This window comes from Tursiops truncatus, chromosome 17, assembly GCF_011762595.2.
Source record: "Tursiops truncatus isolate mTurTru1 chromosome 17, mTurTru1.mat.Y, whole genome shotgun sequence".
NCBI lineage: Eukaryota > Metazoa > Chordata > Mammalia > Artiodactyla > Delphinidae > Tursiops > Tursiops truncatus.
In genome coordinates this window covers 34,574,684-34,589,970 of record NC_047050.1, presented here as the reverse complement: position 1 = coordinate 34,589,970, position 15,287 = coordinate 34,574,684, and the positions used below count along the sequence as shown (strand labels likewise).

At 35.2% G+C, this 15,287-nt stretch overlaps 1 protein-coding gene across 1 annotated transcript in view; it reads right to left on the bottom strand.

Moving 5' to 3' along the window:
• The window catches only part of SLC26A7 (solute carrier family 26 member 7), a 181,450-nt gene that overhangs the window by 136,124 nt on the left and 30,039 nt on the right, over positions 1 to 15,287 (bottom strand). The window contains exon 2 of the mRNA XM_019925419.3: positions 3,432 to 3,542. Coding sequence (XP_019780978.1) covers positions 3,432 to 3,542 — 111 coding nt within the window. The remainder of the gene's footprint in view (positions 1 to 3,431; positions 3,543 to 15,287) is intronic.

The window sequence follows — 15,287 nt, the reverse complement described above, 5'->3', positions numbered from 1 at the left end:
GACAGGGCTAAGTTCAAATTCCTGGTCAAGGTACCTAACCTCTCTCAGCTTGCTTATTTGTAAGATGATGATAAAATATCTAGCTACAAAATCTGGGTAGAGATTAAGTGATATTTCATATATAAAAACATCTGTCACAATTCCTACCACATTTGGTAAATAATTGTTTGCTTATTTTCTTTTCTTCTACAGAGAATTCTATTGTCTCCCTAATCTTTTCTCTAAATTAATGAACATATTTTTCTCTTTAAATTTTTTTCTCTAATTTAGAAGATAATTATATCCTACAAATTGTCACATATGGGTTATCTTCAACAATTTTGTTTCCACTGGACTGATACCCAAGTTTCTGTTCTTTTCCTTTTTAGTCTAAGATATGTTCTTTGCAAGTCACAAGAAGCAATCAATGATTTATTCCTTTTTAAAATATATATGTATTTTAAATTAAAATAAGAAAATTGTGCTGTTAAAAATATAGCACATTTGGTGTCTTTATATTCTAGCTTTTGAATTATTTGCTTTTAAAGATACCTCAAGCATTATTTATTATTGCATTTAGTAATTCATTATTGCATTCTGATTACCTGAGTTGGAGGGAAAATCCCAGATAATGTGATTTTTCTTTATGAAAGCAACATCAATCTCTTAATAGTAAAGTAGAAGTAGGCATTCCCACACACATATATACACCAAAATAAAGTATAATAATATTATTTAAAAGAAAAATATGTTTCTATACTAAATGTTTGCAGAAAATTTAGGTTGATTCCTATAATTAAGATCATAGGAAGTTCAAAAATAATTAGTTTGTATATTTCTCCTGATATATATATTATATTTAATATTATTAAATTTGCTAAATACAGAACCTTATACAAGTGGTAATGTGTATATATATAAATATAATGCCATGAGGAAAAAGGATCATTTCTTCTTTACTGATTCTAAAGAATTCTAAATCTGTTGGGATAAAAAGAGAAATGAGGAGATCCAGCTGGCTCTGTCTTTTGGAGAAGTGCTTATGCAGAAATAAAATGCCTTAAGCATTTATTGTGCTATACAGTATCTATAGTAAAGCCTGTAAATTATATGTATTTTGAAATGTATATTATTTACCTAGTAGACTACGAGATTCCTATAGCTGTTAATAATATTTGTTAAATCCAAAGTTTTACATAAACGGCAATTTCAAAACCATGTCACCAGTAAAATGTTTATGATTCCTTAGGAAATAAAGTGGTTTATGTAAATACATACTTAGGTATATCAAGTTAAGTATTTTTGACTTCTTAAAGTAATTATGGTCTATTGGGAATTTTTTTTTTTACCTTTTCTTTTATCCTTTGTTTAACAGAGGAGATGTTTTGAGTTCAGCTCTAAAAATAATCTGCTTTTTCTTTCTAATGACATATTTAAATGTTTTGAAGAATGAAAATAAATTTCCTAGGAAATTAGGGAGCAGGAAATTTTGAATATAATAGGCTTCAAGAACTTCTGATTCATTATTGTGCTTTTCTCCCTTTACATCAACACAAAAGGAAACTGCATTCTTGAGCAGCTGATTGTAAAGAGGAAAAGCTTGGGCTTCAGGTTTGACCACACTTGGCTTGTAATCCATGCATCTACAACTTAATCTGTGCTCTCACAGAAAACTTTATGAAATTAAGAGGTATTTTTAACCTAAATATGCAAATAATGATGTCTATTTAAAATAATTGTATTAAGATAAAATAGCACATGTAAAGCTCTTAATAAATCATCTAATAAATAGTACACCTAAGGTTCTCAAATTTAAGTACATATCTACACATACATGTGTAGATAGATGCATTATTTTAAAAAACTGGAGATTGTGTGAAAATGCTGATTCTGATTGAATAGATCTGAAGTGGGATTTTGCATTTCTAGCAAGATTCCACATAAAACTGATCCTGCTGGTTCGTGGACCATACGTTAGGTAGCAGTGTTGTAAATGTCTGATAATTGTTGATCCTAACCTCCATGACAAAGTTGATTATATAAGAAGCCAAATTTACATAAATAAGACATTATTTTATAGGTTAATTTCTGCATGAGAAAATGCATGTATCAATGTGGTAGGCAGAATTATGGCCTTCCAAATGCATCCACATCCTGTAAATATCTTATGTTACATGTCAAAGGGTAATTAATGCTGCAGATGGAATTAAGGTTGCTAATAAACTGACCTTCAGATAAGGATATCCTGGATTGTCTAGGTGTACCCAGTGTAATCACAAGGGTCCTTTAAACATGGAGGATGGAAGCAAAAGATCATAATCAGAAAGAGATTTCCCTGCTGACTCTGAAAATGAAGCATTTGAGCCAAGAATTCAGGAAGCTTTTAGAAGGTGGAAAAGTTAAGAAAACCAAATTGTTCTCTAGAACCTCCAGAAAGAAATGCAGCTCTACTGACATCTCAGTTTTAGCCCTGTGGGCCTCATTTCAAACTTCTGATCTCTAAAACTATGGGATAATAAATTTTTCTTGTAGGAAATAAAGTTTTCTTCAATAACACAAACTGACCACTGAAGAAATAGACACAAAATGGTATTACTTGCTTACAGACTGATATCTTGCATAAACAAAATGGATAAAAATGCGTCTATGGATATTTCCTCTTGAGTACTTTTATTATTATTACCATAATATTTAAGATTAAGGTATCATTTTTGTAATGATAGCAGCTTTTATTAATTTTTATGTAGCAAGTAACAAATTAGACACTTGTACATCAATTATGTTATCAATATAATCATGATTTTTTTTTGACATTTTACTATCAAGAAAGCAGCAAATAGACCTTTAAAACTTTGCCCAAGCTCATGCGATAGCAAACACTAAATGTGACACACACCCAGGTCTATCTAACTTCCAAGCCTTTGTTTTTAACCAGGCTGCTCTATTATCAGATTACTTGTTCACATTTTATTTGGTAATGAAATGCTAGGCAATGTAAGAGATATACTAATTAGAGGGCATTGTAGAACCTAGCTTGGAAGAAACTTAAAAGATTGTTTAATCTAAATATTAATTACATGGAAAATAATTTTCAATATTTGAGTAACTAAATTTTATAGTCTTTTCCTCAGAGTGCTTATTTTCATTTCATTGTAAATTCAGAACATTTATCCTTCTCTTACAGTCTTTTTACAACTTAAAAATGAACAGAATCTTTAACAATAACCTTGGTTACATAGTAATATAGCAATAAATCACAGTATGTGTTGAGGCACAGAAAGTTAAATGTCTTGCCCTAATATTTGCTGATATTATTTGCTGATAATATTTGCCCTAATATTTTCAGTAGTAAAGTAAGAATTACATTGGAAATGTAATCAGTAACAAATGATCACTTCTGAGTCCCCTTCATTAGTAATATGAGAAGCATAAGCATAGACAGAAATTATTACCTGTGGCAACATGACGTCCCATTCCAAATATGGCATAAATGATGGCAGGAAACAGAGACCCATACAAACCAAACACGGGGTGCACAGATGAGAGAACAGCAAAGGCCAACCCTATGAAGAAGAACCAGAGTAAATAGGACCATCTTATAACCCCAAGATACAGTCCATTACAAAGTAGAATGGATATTGGTTTATTTAATATGAAAGGAATTATGATTTAATTATTCTACTTGCTCAGTGAAAGACTAGCATCATTGTCCTAAATAACAGAAAATTCACTTATTAGCTCATATTTACATTTCAATTCTAAAATCATTCTTTTTGGCCTACTACTTTTTACTTGATTACAGAGATGGCTACAAGAAGACATTAGCTCGGAGTGTCTTCCTGGTAAAAGTGAGAATCATTTTCACATGTTCATTCTATTCACACAATAGCATCTGTGAGATAGGCAGAACTAGTAGCAATACCACTGACAAATAAGAAGCCTGACATGAAATGTAATTAAGGCTGGGGCAAAAAGGATTCACACATTCAAAGGTGCCTGGTTGGCTGGCTAGCTGGCTGGCCTAAGATTGTGTATCCCAGTATTGGGCCAGTGTGTGAATTCATGAATGTCTCATAACTGGACCCCAGCCTGTATTCAGGTACAATTTCCTAGAGTGAAAAAAACTCAACTTTGCTTATTCAAAGAATAAGTAAGGTGTACCTTAAAACTGTTAATTTTTGTTCTCCTTAGATACTACTGCCTGCACAGTTTGTTTGTCACAGGCACATAGAAAATTTTCCTAGACATGTCTAAATTACCACTAGCCATTTAAACGTGACCAAAGTGTGCATGAGTATAAATTGATTAAAGTGATCTTGTTTGCCGCTGATCCTTGGCATTAAACAGGTAGTTCTGAGGCAGGAGATAGATGGACTCCAGGATAGAGATTTACAACTTGCCTGCCTGTTTACATTCCCTGGGGAGAGGAAAAGATGGGCTTCAGGCTGGACACTTACAACTAGCCTCCTGTTTATATTTCCTGAGACAGGACATAAGTGGGCTCCAGGTTAGATATTTACAACCAGCCTCCTGTTCGCACTTTGAAATAGAAATAACAACAGAACTGGTTAAATAGCTAGGCTTTGTCTCCTGAGGACACTCTAAGATAACAGTCATGGCAGGAACAGAGAGGGGCTAAACCCTGTCCGAGTAAAGATCAAGAGGTCATGCATTTCCCATCCTTGGGGCAAGGGAGACACTGCACATGTGCAGAAAGACTCAAAAAGGAGGGGGCACCACCCCATAATATGTGACTCTAAGGCCACTCTTGGGCTGAAATCCATTTTGGAAAAAAGTTGGGCATGCATATTGGGAAGCATCCTATGGCAGGTCAGGTGTGGAAGAAGAAACCAGATAATTGACCAAAGGTAAACAAAGACCCTGAAGAACTGCCCTATATAAGTGACTTAACCACCTCTTTACCGCTTTCCTCATTAGGGAGGATGCCCACACCCTTTCTCTCTGGATGTACGTCTCTGCCTTGCTTCTATCTTAACTAAACAATTTCTTTGTGTTCTATCTCACTTGTTGTGCTATGTCTCTAATAATAAACTTTGTACCTGTTTTTACAGTTTTTGCCTCCATGAGAAATACATTTTTAACTGGGGGTGAGAACCAAGGAAAAATAACTTCTAGCCTCTAGCCCTTGGTGGTCTGGTGGCTAAAGTTCCTGGTTTTCATCCAGGCTACCCAGGTTCAATTCCTGGGCAGGGAATTAAGCCACCGCTCACTGCTGCCTCTCCAAGATCAGTTCAGCTAGGTTCTGATAATCCATTCAAGTTTACATGGTTTAATGATAGCCATTTGATTGAGCATAATGGACTTGACAAGCTACAAAAAGATTTGAGGAAGGAGCTGGCATTAGAACCTAGATTACCTGAACATTAGGCCAGTTAATTATTCACACTATGGAGCCTGGCAATCTGGTTCCCATATCAGTACTTTTTACTGTTTAACTTTTACTATTTTAAAGTTAAGTTTAATCTCTTTAAAATAAATAAACTCTAGTTTTACATCAAATATTTTGTTTCAAGAAGTACAAGATATTTCAGTTACAGTTAAAATGCATGAAAGATCTACCAATAACCAGTTCCTTCTTCAGTGTTAAAAACCTGCTTGGGTTGCTTGTTTGCTGACAATGTATTCCTAAAAGTCTGGTGAAGACAAATAAAAAGTTGTTATAGAAGAGTTACTGGCAGAGGCTGCTCTAGAATTTCACACAGGCAGGATGTGAGGCAGCAATCTTGCTGCTGAGAAAGGTCGTGTGAAAGTGCAGGTCTCCAAGCCAGGTTAGCATTGTAAAGCTAAACTTTCCCCCACCCCAATAACAAACAACTCCTGGCATTTATTATAGTGTAAGCAACTGTGTAAGAATATTTTGTGCATTAAATCAGTCATATGGAAAGCTAAAAAGCAACTTTTTCTCATCCATTTTCAGAATGAGTTACTTGATAAAAATTACCTATCAAGAGACAGAAATACAGAGTGCTTCCAAGTAAGAAAAAATGTTGCCCACATTTCAGATCACCCAGATCTACTAAATCAGTGATGGGGGGAAAGGGAAATATGTATGTGGCATATTTAACAAAAGCACCTTGGCTGAATTGCATGGACACTAAATTCTGAAAGATGTGGTAAATACCAACAGAATCAAGTTTGCCAGAAGTACCCTATTTGGCTACATTTCTACTCCACCTGCAACAGCAAACGTAAATACAAAACTAGAAGCAGTCAGAATGGCCATCATCAAAAAATCTAGAAACAATAAATGCTGGAGAGGGTCTGGAGAAAAGGGAACACTCTTGCACTGCTGGTGGGAATGTGAATTTGTACAGCCACTATGGAGAGCAGTATGGAGGTTCCTTAAAAAACTACAAGTAGAACTACCATATGACCCAGCAATCCCACTATTGGGCATACACCCTAAGAAAACCATAATTCAAAAAGAGTCATGTACCAAAATGTTCATTGCAGCTCTATTTACAATAGCCCGGAGATGGAAACAACCTAAGTGTCCATCATCGGATGAATGGATAAAGAAGATGTGACACATATATACAATGGAATATTACTCAGCCATAAAAATAAACGAAATTGAGCTATTTGTAATGAGGTGGATGGACCTAGAGTCTGTCATACAGAGTGAAGTAAGTCAGAAAGAGAAAGACAAATACCGTATGCTAACACATATATACAGACACAGACCTACTAGAGAATGGACGTGAGGATATGGGGAAGGGGAAGGGGAAGCTGTGACAAAGCGAGAGAGTGGCATGGACATATATACACTACCAAACGTAAAATAGATAGCTAGTGGGAAGCAGCCACATAGCACAGGGAAATCAGCTTGGTGGTTTGTGACAACCTAGAGGGGTGGGATAGGGAGGGTGGGAGGGAGGAAGACTCAAGAGGGAAGAGATATGGGAACATATGTATATGCATTCACTTTGTTATAAAGCAGAAACTAACACACCATTGTAAAGCAATTATACTCCAATAAAGATGTAAAAAAAAAAAAAAAAACTAGAAGCAGCTGGATTCTCTCCTCTTGCCTTGTGAATAGGTACTTTTTGTCTGCTTTATTACAAAACTCATCTCTCTCTCTCTGTTCATCCCAAGTGAAATCTATAAAAAATTAGTTCAAAAACAGAATTTCTTTGGATCTCATATTCCTATCAAATTAAAATAGGAATAATCATGGAAAACATTTCTAACTGCAATCTTTAAAAGATCTCTAGACCTATAAACGCAAAATATCACCTCAGTAGATTTTACAAGAATGATCTCAAAGACCAGAAATCATGTAGACACTTCCTTAATCTCAAATGACACTGATACTGAGCTTTCACATTAAGCAAATGTTGTACACTCTCATTGAGAATCTACCTCTCTGCTAATATGACAATGAACAATGGCCAAAATGAAGGAATGAACTAATTCAGAAATACAATGCTTTAAATTTCAAGTACCCCTTCCATAGATAAAAACTAAAAAACCCAAACCACCCTCCCATACCCACCTCCAAAAAGGAGAGGAAACAGCATAAAGTTTTCTTTCTCTGATTCATTTATTATTCTGGTTCATACTGTAACCAACATACATATTTTCATACAAACTAAAATATGTTAAATAAAATAAATTATTTAATAAATTATTTAATAAATTAAATAAAATAAAATAATGAAAATACTAACTAGTTAGAGTCACTTACAAATTAGTAGAATTATCTACACTTTTCTCCATGTTTAATAAAACAGGGTGTTCAATTCAATCAGAGCAGAATTAGAACTCTCTATTACTTTGGGGGAAAATTGCTGCAAATACTGATAGATATTTGTATTATTTAATCTCACTTAGATAAGAGCAAAAGCAGCACAACAAACAAAAGTATAGAAGAATAAAAACAAAATGGGGGGCTTCCCTGGTGGTGCAGTGGTTGGGAATCTGCCTGCCGATGCAGGGGACACAGGTTCGAGCCCTGGTCTGGGAAGATCCCATATGTCGCGGAGCAATTAAGCCCGTGAGCCACGGCTACTGAGCCTGCGTGTCTGGAGCCTGTGCTCTGCAACGGGAGAGGCCGCAACGGTGAGGGGCCCGCGCACAGTGATGAAGAGTGGCCCCCACTCGCCACAACTGGAGAGGGCCCTCACACAGAAACGAAGACCCAACACAGCCAAAAATAAATAAATAAATTTATTAAAAATAAAAAAAAATTGGGTATTAGGGCAAAGGGTGTCAAAAGGGGACAGAGGAGGAATGAGAGGAGAAACGGAGAGAGACAGAGATTGATTGATTGATTGGAGGAGAAAACCCATAATGAGATCTTTAGATAGCTGATTTTTTAAAAAAATCAAAAATCATGTATTGGTAATGCAAGTCTGATATATCCATTAAAGAATGATCACTAGAAGACTTTGAAAGATGCAATTTTTAAGAAAACATGTTTTATAGGTGTGATAACGGTTATTAAAGTAGAAGAAACTCCATATTCCCATGTCAATATTATCAGCAGTTTCAGGGCTTATGAACACTCCCCACCTTTTGAGGGACCCTGAGTGTGAAGTTGGACATTTACCACTGGCAACACTTGCTCCTCCAACCCAGGCTACTGTGAAAATGGTTTCCCTAGACAGAGTGCCTGACCCCTGCTAAGGAAGAACACAAAAGCAGGTAGTTAGCTCACTCTACCTCTGCACTAACCACAATCTCTTGGCTGAGATTGCTAGAAAGTGACCAATCACTGCTAGTGAGAATGAGAACTGTTTATCACAGAGATGATATGTTATATTTTAAGATACATATTTTTATTTCAGCTTCAGACCAGTTTTATTTGGATTTGTATGATAGCAATTATTTAGAAAATTAAAGAAACCTGGAACTGCAAAAGATCATGTCTAGAAATTGAATAGTGTATCTGAAGTTGTTAATTGGTGCTGGAACTACATACAGAGAGCTGCTCTATTGGGGACTTTATATTTTCTTGGCTTAGTGACCTCACTTCTTTATTGAGAGCCCAGGCAGCTAAGACTCAGAGGCACTGGTTTATTCCCCTCAAGCATGAACACAAGAACAGCAGTATTTCATAGACTGTAGCATTTAGTTATGGAGCTTCAAATACTACCCAGAAAACTACAGTTACCACAACTCAATGAAACAACTATTCCAGTAGAATTCACTGCTCCCAGAATGTCAATCCTTTTCATGAAACACCTTTGGGCTTTCTTAGGGGTTGAACTGTTCCCCACTCTGATTCATATGTTGAAATCCTAATTCCTAGCACCTCAGAATATGGCTTTATTTGGAAATAGGGTCATTGCAGATGTAATTGTGTAGGAATTCACAAGGTTGTAGGATGCAGTCATCCCAGAATACAGTGGGTTTATAATCCAATATGACTGATAAAAGAATGCCATATGAAGAAACATAAGCACACAGGAAGAATGCCATACAAAGATGAAGGCAGAAATCAGGATAATTATTCTGCATGCCAAGAACACCAAAAGTTGCCAGCAAACCACCAGAAGCTAGGGGAGTGGCACATTAACAAATTATCCCTCACAGCTCTCAGAAGATATCAACACTGCTCATACCTCGACTTTAGAATTCTAGCCTCCAGAACTGTGGGGCAATAAATTTCTGTTGTTTAAGTCACCCAGCTTATGGTATTTTGTTACAGGACCCCTAGCAAACATACAAGTATTAGTTTTTGGAAGGAGCAGAAAGTAAGAGGTCATTTGATGCTGTGGTGTTCAATCTCACATTCTGAACAGGACTGAAACACTTATCCTTAAAAAATATTAAATAATATTTCCAACTTTGAACTTCCAATTCATAATCCCTAAATCTATATAATATCATTAAAAATTTGTATTTTGAATCATCTCAAATAGCATCTAAGCAATTTAGTTCCTAAATAATGAGTGTCTAGAAATTAAGTTGCTAAATGTTAAAGATAGTCTTCTGAAGACTGCTTACTCAAAACTCAGAAGTGAAAGGTAAAGTCCCATTCAATCTCTATTATACATGGTACCATCACTAGAAGTTGTGTTGGCAGGAGTCTCAAGGACACTATTCTTAGTACTCAGCTTCTATAACTTTAAGGAAATGGAGCTTACTGAGTGTCTAAAGGCAAATGTGAGTAAATTTGGGCCAACCACATTTGGAACAGTGGTCAGTCTTTCAAGGCTTTGTAGAACTGAGTTTCTACAAGAAGTAAATTCTTCCACAAGAAGTAATACAAGTTAATTGTCTCATTACTTTCTCCAATTTCTGGTACACAAGAAAGAAAATAGTTGTAAAAATACTAAGAAAGCTGAACCCATGCTGACCTGCTCAAGCAAAGCTCTTACAGGTTCTTGGCCTCTGCAGCCAGCCCACATCTAACCTCACCTGCTGCTAGATCATTCAGTAACCTTGTGTAAATTAGAAAAAGGGACCCCCTGCTAGATGATCTAACCAACTTTATTTGTGAACAATAACTGAGGAAATGCCACTCTCCAAAACCACTGATAGCTTTCCCCTATCTTCTACAAAAATGGGAAGCTTTGGTCAATTCTGAAAATGTTCATTTCTCAAAATCATGTTAAAACACTGGATTCATGTTTTGGAAATTGCCAAAGAGAAACCAAACAATGATTTTCAATTCTAAATGTTGATTTCACAGGTGAATTACTGCATTTGGCTATAGTAGAAGAGGAGGTATTTATTTTAAAACCAAAGATAAGATTTTTATCCTAATAAGTCAGACTACATGATAAATCATAGCATTATCCCACCAGAGTGCATCCCTGTGCACAATCACAAGGGAGCTAAGCTGGATCCAGGGAAGAGTCCACCATCATTGAAGAGCTTCCTATGCATTCCTGTTCACATTTGGGAGGGGGCAGCTCAGTGGTGTGGCACCAACCTCTCTGGCCCTGACCCAGCCTCTAACCAAGGTGCACACACTGGGGAAAAAGTAAAATCAGCATGGAAGTTCAGCCCCAAGCCCTCAGGCCATAGCTACCTCCCACCTTCACCTCAAACCAAGGTGGAGACTGCCATCACACTCGAGAAACCCAACTTTGCTACTGCTCCAGCCCCTCAGGCCCCAAACCCAATTGGACTGTGATGACCACTGAGCATAGTAGAAGCCTGACTTGCACCTGGCTCTGGCTCAGGCCCCTCCAACTCCAGACCACCCACTAAGGTGGTGGCTGCCAGCACAGAGGAAGAGGAGCTCACGATAACCTCAGATACAGTTCTCCCACCAAAGACATGGGCACATGCAGACTACATAGGGATGCTCATACACAAGGACACTGGGAACATGCAGACTGCATAGGGATGTCTTCAAGATCAGGATAGGTAAGTGTTTCACAACATTTCATAGAGTGAGAGAAAGTTAAACAAATTAAGAAGACAGAAGAATATGTTTCACATGAAAAAATAAGAAAAAATCCCTGAAAAAAACCTAATGAAACAGAGATAATTTACCTAATAAAGAGTTCAAAGCAATACTAATAAGAATGCTAACTGAACTGGGGAAAAGAACAGATTAACATAATGAGAATTTTAACAAAGAACTGGAAAATATTATAAAGAATCAGTCAGAGCTAAAGAAACAATAACTGAAATTAAAAATACACAGGAGGGAATTAATAGCAGATTAGGTGATACAGAAAAATACATAAGTAATCTGCAATACATAATAATGGAATTCACACAGTCAGGAAAGCAAAACAAAAAACAAATTAAAAATAATGAGGACAGTTTAAGAGACCTCTGGTACAACATCAAGCATACTAACATTCACATTATAGGGGTTCCAGAAGGAGAAGAGAGAGAGAAAAGAGTTCAAAAAATATTTGATGAAATTATGACTAAAAACTGAAGAATTAAACAGATGTCCAGGTACAGGAAGAACAGAGAGTCTCAAATAAGATGAAGTTAAAGAGACCCACACAAAGATATATCATAACTAAAATGGCAAAAGGTAAAGATTTAAAGACAGCAAAAGGAAAAAAAGAGTCACATACAAGGGAAACCCCAGAAGACTATAAGCAGATTTTTCAGCAGCAACTGCAGGCCAGAAGGGAGTGGTGTAATATAATTAAAGTCCGGAAAGAAAAAAAATGTACAACCTAGGATACCGTCTCCAGCAAGGTTATCAATCAAAACTGAAGAAGCTATAACTTCTTAGAGAAGCAAAAAATTAAAGTGTTCATCAATACTAAATTGACCTGACAAGAAATGTTAAAGGGTCTTCTTTAAGTGAAAAAGAAAAGGCCACAACAATAAACAAGAAATTACAGGAGGGGGAAAATTCCACTGGTAAAGGAAAATTTAAAGACTGTGGTTCAATGATTGAAATAAGCTAGTACCAAGGTTAAAGACAAAATTTGAAAAATCAGCTATGATTACAATAAACAGTTAAGGGACTCACATGAAGATGTAAAATATGACATCAAAAATACAAAGTACTGTTGTGGGGAAGGAGAAAAATATGGAACTTTTAGAATGTGTTTAAGTTAAATAAGTATCAGTTTAAAATAAGTAGATATAGTTATAGTTCAATATATATGAACTCTATGGTAACCAGTAATCAAAAACTTACAATAGATATACAAAAACTAGAGAGAAAGGAACATAAACATAATACTAAAGAAAATCATCAAACCACAAGTGAAGATACTAAAAGAAGAAGAAAAGAACAGAGAAGAACTACAGGAAAACAAATAACAAAATGGCAATAAGTATATAACAAACAATCAATTTAAATGTAAATGCACTAAATGTACCAATCAAAAGACATAGGGTGGCTGATTTTATAAAACAAAACCAAAAACACCATTATATATGCTTCCTACAAGAGATTCACTTCAGAGCTAAGAAACACACAGACTGAAACTGAGGGGATAGAAAATGATATTCCATGCAACAGGAAATGAAAAGAAAGCTCAGGTAGCACTATTCATATCAAAGTGAACTTTAAAACAAAGTTTATAATAAAAGATAATGAAGGATATTATATAATAGCAAATCAATCAGTACAAAAAGATGAAACAATATTCACAAACATATATGCACCTAATGTAAGAGCACCTAAATATATAAAGCAAATATTAACAGACACAAGGAGAAATTGACAGTAACACAATAATAGCAGGGGACTTTAACACCCCACATACATCAATGGACAGATCATCCAGACAGAAAAATCAATAAGGAAAGAGTGGCCTTAAATAACACAGTAGACCAGTGGGACTTAATAGATATCTACAGTACATTCAATTCCAAAACAGCAGAATACACATTCTTTTCAAGTGCACATGGAATTTCTTCAGGGTAGATCATATGGTAGGCCAGAAAACATGTCTCAACAACCTTAAGAGGATAGAAATTATATCAAACATCTTTTCCAACTACAATGGTGTGAAACTAGAAATCAATTATAGAAATAAAAATGGAAAAACACAAACATGGGGAGACTAAACAACATGCTACTAAAAAACCAATGTATCAATGAAGAAATCAAAGTGGGAACCAGAAAATACCTTGAGATGAATGAAAATGAAAACACAAATTTCCAAAGTCTATGAGACACAGCAAAAGCAGTTCTAAGAGAAGATTATAGTGATTAATCCCTACCTCAAGAAACAAGAAAAATCTCAAATAAACAACCTAATCTACCATCTAAACGAATTAGAAAAAGAAAAACAAGCAAAGCCCCAAAGTAAGCAGCAGGAAGGGAATAGGAAAGATCAGAGAGGAAATAAATAGAAACGAAAAAGCAACAGAAAAAGAATCAATGAAACCAAGAACTGGTTTTTTGAAAGGATAAACAAAATTAATAAACCTTCAGCCAGGCTCACTAAGATGAAAAGAGAGGAATTAGAAAAAGAACAAACAAGCTCAAAGTCAGCAGAAGAAAGGAAATAATAAAGACCAGAGAATAAATAAATAAAATAGAGATCAAAAAGGCAATAGAATAGATCAAAGAAAATAAGAACTGGTTTTTGAAAGGATAAACAAAATTAATAAATCTTTAGCCAGGCTCACTAAGAAGAAAAGAGAGGACCCTAATAAACAAAATAAGAAATGAAAGAGGAGAAATAACAACCAATACCACAGAGACACAAAAAACTGTAAGAGAATAATATGAACAGTTATATACCAACAAATTAGACAACCTAGAAGAAATGGTCAAATTTCTAGAAACATACAACCTACAAAGACTGAATCAAGAAGAAACAGACAATCTGAACAGACTGATTACTAGAACTGAAGTTGAATTTGTAATAAAAAATTCCCAGCAACAAAAAAGTGCAAGACTGGACTGCTTCACAGGGAAATTCTACCAAAATATAAAGAAGAGAAAACACATATCCTTCTCAAAGTATTCAAAAAACTGAAGAGGATAGAACACTCCCAAATTCATTCTATAAGGCCCAATTACCATGATACCAAAACCAGACACTAAAAAAGAGAAAAGGAAATTACAGGTCAATATCTTTGATGAATATAGATGCAAAAGTCTTCAACAAAATGTTAGCAAACCGAATCCGACAATATAGAAAAAGATCATAAACGATGATTGACTTGGATTTATTCCAGGGATGCAAGGATGGTTCAACATCTACAAATCAATCAATGTGATACATCATATTAACAAAAGGAAGGATAAATATCATGTGATCATCTCAATAGACACAGAAAGAGCATTTGACAAAAATTCAACATTGATTCATGATAAAAACTCTCATCAAAGTTGGTATAGAGAGAACATATCTCAACAAATAAGGTTATTTATGACAAACACACAGCTAACATCATACTCAATGGTGAAAAACTAAAAGTCTTTCCTCTATTTTCAGGATAAGACAAGGATGCCCACTCTCTCACTTCTATTTAACATAGTATTGGAAGTCCTAGCCACAGAAATCAGACAAGAAAAATAAGTAAAAGTTATCCAATTTGGAAGGGAAGAAGTAAAACCATCACTATTTGCAGAATGGCATGATCCTTTATATAATAAAACCCTAAAGTCTCCACCAAAAACTATTAAAACTAATATATAAATTCAGAAAAGTTGCAGGATACAAGATTAACATACAGAAATCTGTTGCTTTTCTATACACTAATAATGAACTCACAGAAAGAGAAATTAAGAAAAGAATCCCATTTAAAATCACATCAAAAATAATAAAATACCTAAGAATACACTTAACCAATGAGGTGAAAGACCTGTACACTGAAAACTATAAAACATGAAGGAAATTGAAGATGATAGAAAGAAATGAAAAGATATCCTGTGCTCTTGGATTGGA